The sequence below is a fragment of the Ambystoma mexicanum genome, chromosome 7q (genome assembly GCF_040938575.1).
Source record: "Ambystoma mexicanum isolate Mex_15411 chromosome 7q, UKY_AmexF1_1, whole genome shotgun sequence".
Lineage (NCBI taxonomy): Eukaryota > Metazoa > Chordata > Amphibia > Caudata > Ambystomatidae > Ambystoma > Ambystoma mexicanum.
Genome location: NC_090941.1, coordinates 1,128,365,584 through 1,128,382,329, shown reverse-complemented (window position 1 = coordinate 1,128,382,329; position 16,746 = coordinate 1,128,365,584). Strand labels below are relative to the sequence as shown.

General features: G+C 45.5%; 1 protein-coding gene across 1 annotated transcript in view; it reads left to right on the top strand.

The window, feature by feature from the left end:
• Positions 1–338: 338 nt before the first annotated feature.
• The window catches only part of LOC138528222 (vomeronasal type-2 receptor 26-like), a 190,405-nt gene continuing 173,997 nt past the window's right edge, over positions 339–16,746 (top strand). The window contains exons 1-4 of the mRNA XM_069639679.1: positions 339–690; positions 1,105–1,383; positions 1,612–1,930; positions 9,207–9,498. Coding sequence (XP_069495780.1) covers positions 339–690; positions 1,105–1,383; positions 1,612–1,930; positions 9,207–9,498 — 1,242 coding nt within the window. The remainder of the gene's footprint in view (positions 691–1,104; positions 1,384–1,611; positions 1,931–9,206; positions 9,499–16,746) is intronic.

Genomic DNA, 16,746 nt, shown 5'->3' with positions numbered 1-16,746 from the left:
CTGCACCGCCATGCTGCTAAAGACCCCCCAAACCCCTGATGGCAGCATTACGGAACCCGCTGATACCGCCTCCGCCCAGGAGCATCCACTTAATAACGGACCCAGCAATACCATCATGCAAATACCGGGTTTGGAATACCGGACCCGGAAGTAACGGCATCGCGCCGGAATGGGAAATGCGGTGGCGGCCATCTTAAAAAACACAATCTATCACAATCCTCCGAACACAGCACAGGTACTGAGTTAAGAGTAGGCCAAATCACCAGAAAATGTCCAAGGCAACTAGGAAATCCACCCCCCGCCTGCGCAAGTAGAGGTTCTTGGATGAAGAGCTAAATATGTTAACTGACACGCTGGTTACCCATGCAGACAAAGTCTTTTCAACAGATCTGAAACGCCCAGCCCAATTGGGGAAAAAAGAAAGCTGGGAGGAGGTGCCGAGGAAAGTCACTGCGGTTGGCACCTCCACCCGTACAGTGAAGGATATAAAAAAAAGGTGGGACGATCTACATCTCCGCGTTCGCAACATCCTGTCTGCCAAACGCAGGGAGGCCATGGCAACAGGCAGCAGGGACCACTCTCCCACCAAGCTGACAAGGTGGGAGGAGACTTGTAGCACCACCATCAGCATGGAGTCAATACAGCGATTCGGAGACATGGAGGCGGGGGTGCCAACATCGGCAGATGGAGGTGAGTGTCCCCACAAACCACAGAGAACCAAAGCATGATGTAGCACATCTGATGTGAAAGTGAACCAAGTCAATGCATGGCCCATCATACACACATAAACAGATGCATGTCCAGATGGTGGCCCAAACACTAGCACATTGATATGCATGCTGCGTGCCAATCCCATTACCAACAGACACCCAACACACAGCAAAACATCACATGTCACACATCACGCAAAACGCAATACAACGGTATGCCACATAGCACACATCAGGTCAAAAAGGAGACTCCACGACATATGCCAATATGCCCCCCCCCATTGCAAGCACCCTGTGTGTCACACCTACAATTATGCAATGCATGAAATGTGAACTACTGAACAACACCAATGTATGCATCTTGCACAAACCTGCCTCTCTTGGTCCCCCACAGGTACAGATGCTGACAGTGAAGGCCAGGAGGCTGCCGCACAGGCCATGACATCCTCCAAGGGATCCAGGGCCAGCCAAGAAGGCACAGGACCATCTACCTCTGGGGCAACACCAACGCCCAGACTGCCACACAGACCAGCACCAGCAATACAGGGCAGGCCACCGGAGAAGGAAAAAACAAGCGAGACACCACCCAAAGACACAGCCACACTGGAGTTGTCCACTGTTGTAGAAGCTGAAGTTGATGGCACAGTCTGCTGCCACCAGCTCAATTGGGGAGGTAGCTGCCTCAGCCCCCCTCAGCGATGTAGAGGGCCATGTCGAAGAACAATCTGACATGGACTGCAACCTCCATGGGCAATGTGCACATACCCCGTGCCCCCAGCACACCCCCCAGCACACCTCCCCCAGCACACCTCCCTGCATTCCACACAGGGCACCCCAGTCAGTCTCATGCAACAACAGCCAGCATTAGCCTGCCCTGCTACTGCCCTGTCCACCTCCACAGCCATCAGTGACATGGAGGCCCGCATGACAAGGATTGAGGCCCGGCAGGATCGGATGATAGAGCTGGTCCTGCAGTACGTGGCGGAGGGGGAACTGACCCGTCGCAAAATACGTGATGCAAATGCTGCAAACATCCTTGCCATGAACAATAACACTTTGGTGATCCGCGACATTCTAGCAGCAGTGACCCAGGTCCTGGGCAGAATTGTCAAACAACTGCAGCAGCAATGTCCTGCACCGACGGTTGCACAGGCAGCCACCTCTAGCCCATCCAGCTCACCTGCCAGCTTGGCTCCTGCAAGCCCTGTGCACCAGACCAGGTGCAGCGCATGCCCCACAGACATGCAGCCCCCAGAACAAAAGAGAGGCTGCCACTAGCAGGGCCACCCTGCATGTGCTGACTGCATCTTGAGGAAAACCTTGATTAGCACATCATGTGTGGGATGTCAATGGAGGAGGGGATATGGGGTGTTTGGGGTGTTGGGGGGGAGGGGTTATGGGGTGTTGTTGGTGTTGAGGGGACGGGGTAGGGGGTGTTGGGGGGAAGAGGGAAGGAGGAGGCTGTGTTTGAGGTCGAGGGTTCAACCACAATAATGTTTAATTTCCAATACACCCATTGTGTTCAAAATCATTTCATGACTGGACATTGTTCATTTCGTGTGTGTTTGTTCAGTTCATGACAGTGCACAGTGCCCAACTCCCCACACACCCTGTGTCCATATGCACACGATCCCAGTGCCCAGTGTAGAACTAACACAGAACCATCAGCATACCAGAGTTTCAGAAGAAATCGTGAATCACTGATTGGCGCACAGCACGGCCATCTTGTGCATCGCAAACTGGCAGATGTGCTGCTTCTCCTCCTTCATCATCTTCATCCTCACTCGGTGCATGCAGGTCAATGTCAGGTGGCAGTGGTACGTTTCAACGGATGCACATGTTGTGCAGCATGGCACAGACCATGGTGATCTTTCCCACCTTCTCAGGCCCGTAAAGGAGTGCTCCACCAGACCTGCTCAGGCAGCGGAACCGTGCCTTCAAAAGGCCAAAGGTCTGCTCGATCACATCACGGGTAGAGGTATGAACCCGATTGTACTCCTCTTCGTGCCTGTTCTGTGGGTTCCGTACAGGGGTAAGTAGTCACGGCTTCAAGGGATAGCCACCATCACCTGCATGGGAGCACAATGAGGTATGTGTCAATATCTGACCTGACACCTTTAGAAATCACTGCCGTGGCTGCAGCTATTTGGTGTTGACATGCACATGTCCCTGGATGTATGCACACAGGTTTATTTGTCGCAATGTGTGCTGTACTATGGTCTTCACGTGTGGTTTGCGTTGTCCAGATGATGCAGGGTGTACTGTGGATGCGGAACAATGTATTTGCACCCATATTGGTGATGTATAGTACTCTGTATGTATTCCCACTAGCAGAATTGGCACAGGTGTCACCATGATGTGTCATCCATCGGTTGCCATTCCCATGGTGGCATGCAGCACGACTGTGGTGGTGGGCCAGTGACAATCGGTGTATTCCCTCAGTGGGATTTATTTGTTAACACTCATGGGTGCATGTCCTGTGTTGTGCTTTGCTGCAGTCATGTCCGTTACACATACTCACTGCATGTTGCTGGAGTGTGTCGCAGAGGGTATGCTAATTTGATGTGCAGTCGACACGTTGAGGGATGTGGCCTGCTTGAACCTCTGGCATATTGTCATTGCTGTGCCACATTGGTCTTATGTATGGCATTGATGTGTCATGTTCAGGTTGGGATGTTTAGGGCCACAGTGTTTTGCTGTATGTGCATTGTCCACTCACCGACCAATCCCACTCAGCTGGATTATGCATCCCCCCCCAATCTCACCCAGGTGGAATATGCATCCCCCCAATCTCACCCAGGTGGAGTATGCACCACCCCCCCAATCTCACCCAGGTGGAGTATGCATCCCCCCCATCCCACCCAGGTGTAGTATGCATCCCCCCCCAATCTCACCCAGGTGGAGTATGCACCCCCCCACTGCACTTTCATGGGCCTGTCAGGCAACTTAACGAGCAGCCATGCACGTCGTCCAGCATGTCGCTCCATGTAGCGGGGTAGCAAAGAGTTCCGCAGCACCATGGCATCATGTGTGGATCCGGGAAATCGGGCACACCAATGTGTGATCATCTTACTGGAGTCACATACCATCTGCACATTGATGGAGTGGTATTGCTTACAATTGTGGTACAACACCTCCATGGCATGAGGGACAACCAATTCGACATGGGTGCAGTCGAGGACACCGATGCAATTGGGCATACCTGCCACTGCATGGAAGCCAACTTTAGTGTCAGCAAGCTCCTGGGCAGTCCATTGTAGGGATATGTGGATGCTTGCGTGCTTCATGAGGGCATCCAGCACTTGGGTCAGCATGCGTGAAAAGAGAGGTTGTGGTAGGCCATGCAGCTGCCCCACTGTGTGCTGGTAGGTGCCTGTGGCTAGGAAGTGGAGCACATTCACTACCTTCAATAGAGGGGGGATGGCAGTGCGGATTTCTATCAGGCTGACGATGTTGTCGTGTATCATGTCCACAATGGTGGTGATGGTGTCCCGGTCTAGCCGGTACAGGATGTGGATCTGCACAGGCGATAGGTTGAATGGACTGGCTCTGATGCAAGGGATTGGTGGCTGCCTACGTGGTACCATTGCCTGCTGTGCCTGTCTCACCCTCCTTCTCCTCCTGCATCTCCTCTGTTCTGCCTGTTGTTGTTGTTGCTGGTGTAGCAGTACAGGCATGTCCTCCAGCCCCAAGATTGCAACAGCAAGTAGGATGTTAGGGAGAATTCTCCAGAATGGCTAATTTCCCTTACCTTCTGAGTGCCTCAGCAGCTTTGCTGGATTTCTAGGATTTATATTTTTCACCTGGTAAGAGTGTGAGCCTTTTTTCCCACTCTTACATGTGTTTTGCTGTGTGTGTTTAACATTTGTTGTGTTCATAGACTGTGGAGCCTCACCTACGCCATAGGCATCATCTTTTTACAGTGTGTTACACAGCACCTTCAGTGCAGTGACACAGGGCTGTCTTTTTGGCTTCCCAACTCCGACTCCATTTTCTGGGACTCACTACTGTCTCCGAGAACATGTAATGTTGCCATTGACTTTATTAGTCTCTTTTAAAACTCACGGACTCAGTACAAACTATCTTAAATAGAGTTCTGGAAAGGGTTAATACTTATCCCTTTTTGTCTGTTTCTCTTGGAGCATTGTTTTGCTCCCTTTTCATTAAGACTTGGCTGGAGGCAGTGGTAACTACCCTATTTTTCCTAACGCGGTTATCTTAAATAGCCCTGGTATTGTTTTAGGCTATCTTGGTAGCCTCAAACTTAAACCCGCTAGACTATATATGTTTTTATACGGTTCCGGCTTGGTTTATTCACCATTTCTTTTTGTAAAGGTCTTTCTCGTGTTTTACTCTGTGCGCCAAACCAGGTTTGGTTCCTTTGTTCACCATCCTTTTGCGGGCTTCTACACAGAAGCCATCCTTAGGAGCCTGTATGTCTGGGGGGAACAGGATGTGAGGGAGGGGTTTAGGACCCCCTGCACAGGGTCTCCTTTGAGACCCATGTCGCACTCTGATCTGATTGGCTGTGGTGACTGTCCCGGCGGGACAGCCATCCTGCTGTGCGATTGGGGGAAAACTGCATAAAAAGCAGGTCTCTGGGTCTGGAAAGGCAGAGTCACTACTGGAACGAAAGAACCGAAGGGGAGCTGACAGAAGAGGACCCCTACAACGAGTGAACCACCCAGTGAAGCCATGCTGCAGGTCCGAATCTTCGTACTCCAACGACAGGGAAGATCTTCAAGGAATCTTCTCCCTTTGAGCTGGTGGGAACAACCAGTTTACCAAACTGCTCATCAGGTCTCCCTTGTCTGGTCGAATTTACTGTACAGAGCTAAAGTGAACTGGATAGCCAGGAAGAACGGACCCTGCTTGCGTTTTAAGGAGCGCACCTTTTTTTGTTGCTTTGTTCTGCTGCTGCTTTCTTCCCTGGGCAGTGCAGGAACCTCCAGTCTTCCTACTTCGTGTCAGTCCGACAGTCGCTTCAGGAACCGTGACCCTAAAGGACCTGCCAGGAACGTCCGCCTCAGCTACAGCCTTCTTCTCCATTTAAGGTACTGTTCAAATCCGGTTGTCCGTTTCGTTCAGCAGCGGTGAAAGTGTGTGAAACCTTTGCCAATCTGAGGGCTTGTCCTTCTCCATCCTTTAAACTAACTTTTCTGCCGACCAACTTCGTCTTTAACTCTTGGCAAAGACTTAACCCCGAACTACCCTGAACTGTGTGATCTTGAGCAAAATACTCTGACCCATTGACTTTGGGCCAGGCCCTGTTTGAATCTGATTTCCTCACTGTAGTTCCTTTTTCTAGATTGCCCTGCTTACTTACTTGTTGGTGTTGTTCAATTCTTGCCTAACTTTGTCTTTCCCTCCCTTTTAAATTGCTGGAGTGCCATTTTGCTCACACTTCATTTTAAGCCTAACTTGTCCAGAATCTATTGGGTATGGTTTAGTGTATTAAGAGTGTGATTTTTCAACTTCTTCACTTTAGTGAAATGTTTTACAACTGATGTATAAATAAATGTATATTATTTTACTCAGAAACCTTGAGTCAGTGTTTATTTGAACCATAGTAATTGCTGTCCTTTGTGTAACTATTGATACCGCTCACTCTTGAGCTAAGTCTGGCTGCTCAGCCATTGCTACCACTTTACTGTGTAGTACAGCCTTGTACCAAAGGTGAATTTCAACTGTCACTTGTAGTCTTAATTGTGTGTGGTGTTCTCAAGGGGTACTGCATATAATTCTGCCTAACACTGGTGTACAGCGGTGAGGATCAAGTATAGTGATTACACTTAAGAGTGCTGCTATTACCTTGAACCAACTAACCACAGGGCTAAACATTCCTCAAAAGCAATATTAATCATGTCTGATATGGAAAGCTACAGTCAGGAGACCCTCCTTAGTTACACTGTGGATTATCTGAAAAATCTATGTAGAGAAAGGAATCTCTCTGCCAAAGGTAAAAAGTCTTAATTGATTGAAAAGTTGTTAGAGAAACAACGTCTCGAGGGCAGGCCTGAAATACCTGACCCCTCAGCAAATGTGGAAAATAATGAGGATGATAATGTGTCTATTATTGATGAGTTAGAGGAAGTAGATGTGTCTCATAATGTAGGCCTCTCTGCTCCTTTACCTGCTCAGAAACCTCAACCTTTGTCCACTGGGACCCCATCAGGTCCTACACTCAGTCCTGAATTCATTGCTCTAGAAAAGATGAGGCTTGAATAGGAATTTAAACGTTTAAATGCTCAAACTGATCAAAAGCATCAAGAACTTAAGCTCAGAGAAATGGAGATGAACCATGCCTTAGAAATGAAAAGGTTGCCTATTGAAAATGCTTCTCTCCCAGAGTCTTCTAGGTCTTTCAGTCCTAAGAGAACCCGTGTGCCTAAAGAAATTGTATGTATGAGGTTAAGCTTTATATTTTGGATTGGTTGGCAATGTTTGAATATAACCATGGGATTCAAGGTCTTACAGGGAATCAGTTGCTTCCCTGGCTCTTCTCTAGACTACCCACTGTTGCATCTGATGTTGTGATGGAGTTGGGGGAGGTGGATAGGATGGATTATGAGCGTGTGAAGCTAGCTTTAATTGCTAGATTTGGGAAGACCCTTTCCCAGTACCTTAAGAGGTTTAGGACCCTCAAAAAGCATGATGGTACCCCTTGGGCTACCTGGGTATGTGAATGTTTGAAAACACTTATGAAGGTATGAGAAATCTTGTTATGTTGAAGTCAATTTATGATGCCTGATCTCCTGAGCTCAGACAGCACTTGGCTGATTCAAAGAAGATAGATCCTAAGAAGTTAGCTAAGGCTGCTGATTTATGGGTTGCCAAAAGGGCTACTCACAAGGTTTCTGGGGCAACTCAGAAGAAGGATGAGGGAAAGCAGCCAAAGAAATATAACAAGGAGAATTCTAATAAATCCAATCTAAAAGAGGGCCACAAACAGCAACATAGGGGTAAACCACAAGGGAAACTGAATTAGGCAAGTGCACCATCTGGTCCCAAACCAGAGTGGGGTCAGAACAAACCCCCATTCATCAAAACATTTGGGAAATGTTATGTTTGTGGGTCCCCTGACCATGTGAAAGGCGATCCCAGATGTAAGGGTAAACCTTCAGGGGTTCACACTGTCTCCTTAGCCTTCTCCACAGAGAAAGGAGTACATAAGGCAAGTGGAAACTTTAACCTACTGGCTGATGAACCCATGAGAGCCTCAGCTCGTGTTTCTTTAGTATCCCTGGGCTTGTGGGAAAAACAGAATTTATATGTCTGTAATTCCATCCCAGATAATACTAAAGAGTATTATAAAGATAGTGTCCTTGGAATGGCCAGGAGACTCATGCCATCCGAGACACTGGAGGCAGCATAACTGTGGTGGATGAATCATTTTTCAAGGTGGAGGATGTTGCTAAGGCACCCAAACGCCTCACCAAGTATATAACTATCTGATTGATTGACTGATTGATTGATTAGAGGCTGATTCTAACGATCACACAAAGAACTCTAGTCGACTCACCAATCCTGACTGTGCTTCCTCTAACAATTACTAGCATTGCAAATGCAACTACAAATTTACAAACAAACTCCTGAAATCACTACACCAGCTTTGACGCCTTCTCGTCACCATAAATCAAACATTCACTAGAAAAAGTGAGGCAGAATAATATCCTGTAACATATCACCCATGGCCACCCTGAAACTCGGAAGAAAATAAAACACTTCAGACCTACCAAACTTCCATACGGGATAGAGCTGGCCTTGAATTTATCAAAGCTGTCACAGCAACAAAAGGATGCCTGCATTATAATGTATGGCATTCGGACAGATAAGCTACAACTCTAAGAGATCATTCAAACATGTGATCCTGATAATTATATGATATATGATATTTTATTTGTACCGCGCTCGTACACAGGTGTTTCAGAGCACAATCAACCTAGATTCACTTTCTGCCCTATTTTTTCACAATAGACCAAATTGTAACATTGCAATTCAGATATCTACCCAACATTTCAGCACTGTCTTACTAAGTGTAAATACTCCAACGGCCGTCATGGTGCATTGCTATTTTGCTTGGGCCTATTTGATTTCCATAGCAACCAGGAGCTTTGAGGGAGGCGTGTCTTGACTTCAGTGTGGCTACATAGCTACCACAACTGAGAGCTGAGGATACCTGAAGACAACTGATTGCATTTATGGTGTTGGCACCAACATGTTTCAGGGATTTTGTGTACTTCCATGGTGGCATTTTCACATCCTTCACTTGAATATTATAATGAGAACAAAACATGAGCTAAAAAACGTAACACAAAATCTATCACATATATTCTTGACATATAAAGCACAGTGGATCATGTTTTATGCAAATATGCCCAGAAGCATGCATGCATGCTTGCAAACCTGATCCTCCACACCTCTTAGGAGACTTGAGCTGATATGATCATCGTTTGTCAATAAACTAGTGCTAATTTCAATGTATGTATCCAACAGGTTCAGTGTCCGCTACTACCGGGACGTGCTGGCCATGGTCTTTGCCACAGAAGAAATCAATCAAAATCCACATCTACTGCCAAACACAACCTTAGGTTTCCATGTTTACGATTCCTGCATGTCTGAGAGCCGAGCCATCGGAGCGGTGCTGGAGCTGCTGTCCGGAAAACTGAGGCTCATTCCTGGATATAGGTGTCCAGTGCGGCCACTGCTGGCCGGCATCATCGGGGAATCATTGTCATCCTTAAGTGTCCCCATCGCTAGGATTATGGGGGTCCTTCGCTACCCTCAGGTAAAGGGCTATCATGTCAGGTGATATAACATGGATAGTGCAGGTGTCAAGTCCGGAGCTGATTATTAAGATACAGGACATTAATAACGATAAAGGAGCTTTGCTTGTAAGTCAAAGATTAAGGGTGCTCCTTGAAATTGCCTTTTAATAATCACACCCACTTTGTGTTATATGGATCAAACAAGAGGTCACTTTTCATCCAAAGTTCAATTTCTAGAAGCACAAACTAATTTCAAAGTGGACATTGAAGATAACTTTTAGTATATGTGAACTGTTTGTTTCAATTGTCTTTTGTGTCGTGTGATTTAGATGGAGCAAAGTTAGTGGGAAACATTGATCTGAAACATGTTGAATAGAATATACAATCATATTGCGTCTTGAAGTTATTAACTCCTTAATTCACAAGTTACTATAAGCCTGGCATGAGCATATATTAGAAGTCGCCTTATCTAGGATAAATACAAGAGAGCAACAGAATTCCTAGCAATGCATCCACAGTGAGAGCTGTCAAGTGAACGAATAATGTGGAAAGATGAGAGATTTATTTATTTATTTTTATTTTGTTGGTTATTTATAAAGGGCCTTTACATCAAATGGTGTTTTCAAGAACACACATTGGGCCTCACTACGACTCTGCCGCCGGAGTGGTTTTATTTTCGGCGCCCTGGAATGGGCAATTACTGGGGTATTACAACCCCGGCGGACCCGGTAATTGCCCATTCCAGGGCAACAGAAAAAATTCTTCGTCATTCCCATTGAGCCCCATAGGGGTCAATGGGAATGGGGAAGCCGGATGCACCGGTACCACCCGTGAATGGTGCCGGTGCATCCGACGTGTTGTGCTCGCGGGTGCCCGGTGAGCACACAGGCACCCGCGAGCACAACTCGTAGTCTGCCGGTCCGGGTTCTACGGTACCAGCAAGCTTACCGGTACCGTAGTTCCTGGACCGGCAGACACATAATGAGGCTCATTTTCTTTTTTTCATTGGCATTTTCAATGTTATCTCTATTTCCAATATTTAAATTTAGGGAGAATATATCTGGAACAACTTTCTTCTGCAGGATGAAAAGAAACACAAGGTAATTTCCATCGCCGTTGCCATTAGAAACACTTAATGCAATTTTGGTTCTTTTCTGCGTCATCTGAGATGTTTTAGCTATAGGAACCAACAACCGAAACCTAGGAGTTTGTTTTGTCCCATTGTAAATTATTATTTTGTTTTCATACAAAGCCAAATATTAAATACATAATATATTCTGTAATAGAGCCCTGTGAGTGCTAGTCTAGGCCAGATTGTACATGCATGTGCTATGGACATACTCTTTTTATATTAGTGGGTTTTCCCATCATGCCAGGAGCTGGGAATCATATTTCTTTCAAAAAGAGCGCTCCTGATGAACTGTTCTTTTAGGCTTCATAAATATGCATACAATATCCAAACACAAGATCAAAAGAGAAAAAGCACAATTATAAAATATTTTAGTATTTAACTTAAGACATAATTGCTTAAGACAATATCAGTTGATGACCACCAAAACATATCATATTCCCTTCAAGACCATAATTCCACCTCGATTCATATCACATGCATGCTACCACATCCTGTGAGTTTGCTGTGCGTATGTTACCTTTTACAATATCACTTGTTCAATGGCTTTACATAGTATCAGGTATATATATCTGTATTTTTGTTTTTGAAAAATGTATTCTAGAAATGAATAGATCTATACGTCTCAACCTCTATAACCTCTATAACGCCCAATGTCTTTGTCTGGCCACAGGGACTTCTTCAGGATCATACACAATGTTAATGTTGATTGAACCTTTACGGTTCGTCCATTGATTTTTTCAGGATTTCATATTAGAATTCTGTCCACTATGTTGGTTAGTCCATAAGTTGCATTGAATCATTTTGGCCACTTTTGTTTGCTGGATGAATAAACCACAGTCTTTTTACACTTACCAATGTGTTTCTAATACATTTTTCAAGAGGTTAGTTAGTTTAAATTAATATTCTTTCTGTGTGTTTTATTTCAAATATATAATTTATGAATCATTATTCTCACCGCTTGCGATAATTCCAACTCTCGAGTCTTTTCTTTTCTTTAATGTTTCTTTTCTTTAATGTTTTCAATTATCCATCTGCTTCAAGGTGGCAGTATCGTTAGCGCGGCACCATTGACCTCCTATTAACACAGTAAAACCGGGGCTTCTGCGTGCACACTTATCTGGCCATCTAGTCGGCTGCACTGCCGAGACTTATCAACTAAATCTGTATCATCGCGCGACACTGCTAATGATATCCTCTGCAGCTACGCCTAAACCATTTTCAGGGCTGCACACTCTGCCTCTTTGAACATTGCCCGTGGTACTAGGGCATAACTTATTCTCTGTAGCTTTCGTGCCATTGCAAACTTTGCACGTTGTGCCTTTGTACTTCAACTTTTGCATGGTCTCTTTATGTAGAGGCAGACTAATGATTATACTGTGCCTTATGGTCGCCTACCAACCACATGGACTACTGTGTTGTGCCTTATGGTCGCCTATTGACCACACTGACTATTGTGTTGTGCCTTATGGTCGCCTATTGACCACATTGACTATTGTGTTGTGCCTTATGGTCGCCTATTGATCACACTGACTATTGTGCTGTGCCTTATGGTCGCCTATTGACCACATTGACTATTGTGTTGTGCCTTATGGTCGCCTATTGACCACGTTGACTATTGTGTTGTGCCTTATGGTCACCTATTGATCACATTGACTATTGTGTTGTGCCTTATGGTCGCCTATTGACCACATTGACTATTGTGTTGTGCCTTATGGTCGCCTATTGACCACATTGACTACTGTGTTGTGCCTTATGGTGGCCACCAACCACAGTATGTGGACAATGTATGCATCTGATAGATAATGCTGCCACAGTTTATGACCTTGTTAAACGTAACATATATGAACACTCAGTCACCAGTCTCTTTAGCTCGGCAATCAACTCTATCTAATTACTGTGTCTTACTAGACTGAAGCTATTACGTATGTGCTCTACAGCTTGTTGTCACTGATTACTGCCCTTATCACCTCTGCCTTGTAATCGTCTAGCTTCCAGCCCTACTGCACCTCACTAAGCCACCCGATAGACTGAAGCTTTGCTCCTCTCACCTAGCTTACTTTGTGCTCGCCACCCCAGTCCTGAATACTGAAACTGTGCTTCCAGGTCCATTGCACATACTTGTAATCGTACAACATGTACCTACCACCACTCTACACAACACTCCTAAGAGCCCTCCTTTACATAATCACGCTACAAGACCTCACCATGCCTCAACATACCCTACCATTGGCTCCTGTACATTACTCGGCCAAGCAGCTCACCAGACCATGCACTCTAATACAAAGGAATCTTAAACTACGTGCAAGACTCCCAAGATTGCATGACTACTTACCTAAAACAGTATCTAACACCACTACTGGCCCTAGTAAATCCAATCGACATCACCTGCAACTCAACAGCAGACTCTTCAGAGAGACTGTTACACCCCCCAAGGCCATTCCCAAGGCACTGCCCCCACCAGCTCAACCAACGATAAAAGGGGCGTACATAAATGCACGCTCTATGGTCGCCCACGCAACAGAGATTGCAGACATACTACATAATGGAAACCTGGATTTTCTAGCCATCACAGAATCCTGGCTCCACCCCGCAGCCGGCCCAGCAATTATGTTAGCCATCCCAGATGACTACACCCTCCTCAGACTAGACCGTACCACATCGCGAGGTGGAGGTCTTGCCATCATACATAAAACGAATCTCACACTGAAACTCGATCCACCTCTTAGTACAAACTCTTGTGAAGTCCTCACAGCCAAGCTATCCATAACTAACTCACATTTTGTAACTATCCACCTTATCTACCGGCCACCAGACCCTATAGGACTCTTCGAAGAAGATCTCAATAATATCCTATCTAATAATCTGAAAAGTTCCTCCCAGAAACTCGTACTAGGAGATTTCAACCTAGGACTCCATGACCCCCGAGACTCGAATGCCACACTAATCAATAACTCCCTAGAGGAACTAGGTTTCACCCAAAAGATTACATGCCCTACTCATACTAAAGGCAGAACCCTTGATTGGATTGCTGTGCACAATTGCCCCATCTCGGTACTATCCACACTTCCTCAGCTTTGGTCAGACCACTATCTGATCACATTCGCCTTAGAGGCCCCACCTGCGCTACTCATTGATAATGTAGCCCCAGCAGTCCCCACTAGAAATAAAAGAAACATCACGCCAGAAAACCTCATCCCGCTGATCATACCCACCCTCAATTCTATACCAGACAACACTGACCCATTTACCATGGTAGACGTGTACAATAAAGTGATGCTATCATCCCTTGATGCCATAGCTCCCTTAAAGATTAGAAAAAGCAAACAACGTAAACATGTGAACTCCTGGTTCTCCCCACAACTAAAAAAACTCAGACCTGAGAAACGTCGTTGTGAGAAAATATGGAGACTTGATCCTTCAGAGACCAATAAGCGCAACCTAAGTAAGCAATCAGCCCTCTACAAAAAAGAAATAATTTCCGCCAAACAAACTTCCTACAACCTCCGAATCACCCAAGCTAAGTCCAATACTAAAGAGCTCTTTACAATTCTGAAGGAGTTAGAATCTCCTATCCAAACCCCAGACTCTTGCACCAAGGATAAAAACTGGTGTACAAACATTCAAAATGCCCTGTCTAATAAAATCACCACCTTGCAAACGAAGATCCACCATAAAAAGGCTACCCTTCTCACCATTACGAAATCCAATATTAACGATGTGACAGTGACACCTTCCATCCTGACCCCCTCACTTGATACCACCCCCCACTTCAACTTCTGCAAAGTATCCATCAAAGAGGTTGAGAATGTCATCCTCACTCTTAAACCATCGAACTGCCACGGGGACTTATGCCCAGCACAACTTATAAAAGATGCAGCTCGTGAATTATCACCTTTCATCACTAAACTAATAAATGCATCCTTCAACTCAGGCATAATACCCAACAACCTGAAACAATCATGGGTCCTCCCACTCCTCAAAAAACAAAACCTAGACCCCGCCTTACCTACGAACTATCGTCCTATCACCACAGTACCATTCATGCATAAAATCATCGACAAATTGGCATATTTACAAATCCAACAATACCTAGAATATAACCACCTTCTAGGAATCCGCCAATCTGGTTTCAGACCCCAACATGGAACCGAAACTGCTTTTGGTTGACCTTAAGATACAAATTGACGAGTTGAGAGACCAGGGCAAAACTGCACTGCTGCTGCTCCTTGACCTCTCAGCAGCTTTCGATTTAGTCGACCACGAGATTCTGTGCAAACATCTCGAGTCGGCCGCACACTTCTCCCATGAGGCTATAGGCTGGATTCAGTCCTTCCTCAGTGATAAAACAATGCGCGTCTTCGCACCATTAGCGGCTGCTGACCCCACGCCCATCGCCTGTGGCGTGCCGCAGGGCTCCTGCGTCTCAACTACATTGTACAACATCTTTACAAAGCCCCTTTTCGATGATCTCGACGGTCTGGGTATCACCTACACAAACTATGCAGATGATACTCAGATCCTCATCCCGTTGTCGGGGGATTATGACAAGGATTTGGCCTTTGTAAACAGAGTGTACCTCATCATTCAGACATGGATGGCCTCACACGGACTATGCCTGAATGATGACAAAACAGAACTCCTCATTCTTGGTACCTCAGGCAATATCAACAAACTCGGCCAAATTTACTCATCATTCGTAATTGATAACAACACCATCACTGTGGCCAAGGAGGTAAAAACTTTGGGTTTGTACCTAGACTCCTCACTATCATTTAACAAACAGGTAAGCGCAATGGCCTCCACCACTGCTTATACTTGTAAACTCATCCGAGCTGCCAAACCACTCCTAACTCATAATAACTGCACTACCTTGGCCAGAGCATTGATCCTATCTAAGCAGGATTACTGTAATGCCCTTTACGTAGGCAGTAACAAACATATCATAAACAAGATCCAAATCCTTCAAAATAATGCTCTAAGAGCAGCTCTAAGTATCCCCAAGAAAGCCCACATCTCAGATACCAGAAGATCTGTTAACTGGCTTTCCACGAAAGACAAAATTTTCCTTAAGTCTGTCTCACTGACACACAAATGCCTTCATGACATGGCCCCGAAATATCTGATAACAAGATTCTCTAGACAGGTTTCAACCGCCCCTCCAGAAGTGCCAACGCCAATCTACTACTAGTCCCAAGATTCAAACGGTCCCTGACTGGAGGGAACAGCTTCCCTCTTGAAGCAGCTACTCACTGGAACTCACTACCGCCACCTCTAAGGAAAGACATCCCTTACTTTCAGTTCAGGACATACATTATACAATGGATGAAGGACCATGACAAATAATACTCCCTGGTGGCTCCTCATGCCATTATCAGTGCCATCACCAATTGTATTATTGTTCAGTGTACCCCCGCTACCTCCTGCTACTGTATAAACTGCACTAGATAAAATGTCTTTGATATCTGTTTACCCATGTTACTACTGTATCCCTATTGTAACTCCACGGGACGTTATTTAATTTGCTGTATGTAACTAAGCTATACAACCCTCTTACTATGTTCGCGCCTTGTTATCCTTGTGGTTATGTGCGCATTATAAATAATAAAACAAACAAACAAACAAACAGAGGGAAATCCCTTAACATATATGGGGATGGTGTCCATTGTCACGTGTATAATAAATGGTTATTCCAGTTCCTACAATCAAGAAACCATCTATTCATTGTATCTCCTGTCATTGTAGAGAGGATACACCTCTTTTCATGGGCTTTGAGATACAGATGCACCAATCGAAGCAGAGATCTGCCCCTGTATTTGACCCAAGTCCTACTAGTAATGGGAAGGAGGATGATAATTACGGGAAACCACCCTGGGAAACCTCTTCCTTAAGTAGAATGAGATGTCAGCCACCAACTATTGCTCCAAAAGGAATGCCAAACTGGTCAGAGAATAATTGTTGGAACCCAGTATGTGGTCCTTGCCCTCATTATTGACAGGCTTTCTTGTCCCGTCCTTTGCAATTTTTATCATGGCATACAGGTTGACATCAGTCCTTCGTTAACCATCCTGAAGGCTTACATTGTTCATGCTCTGCCAATCTATTTTTCTTGCAGGAAACCTGGCTGATGCAAGTGTTG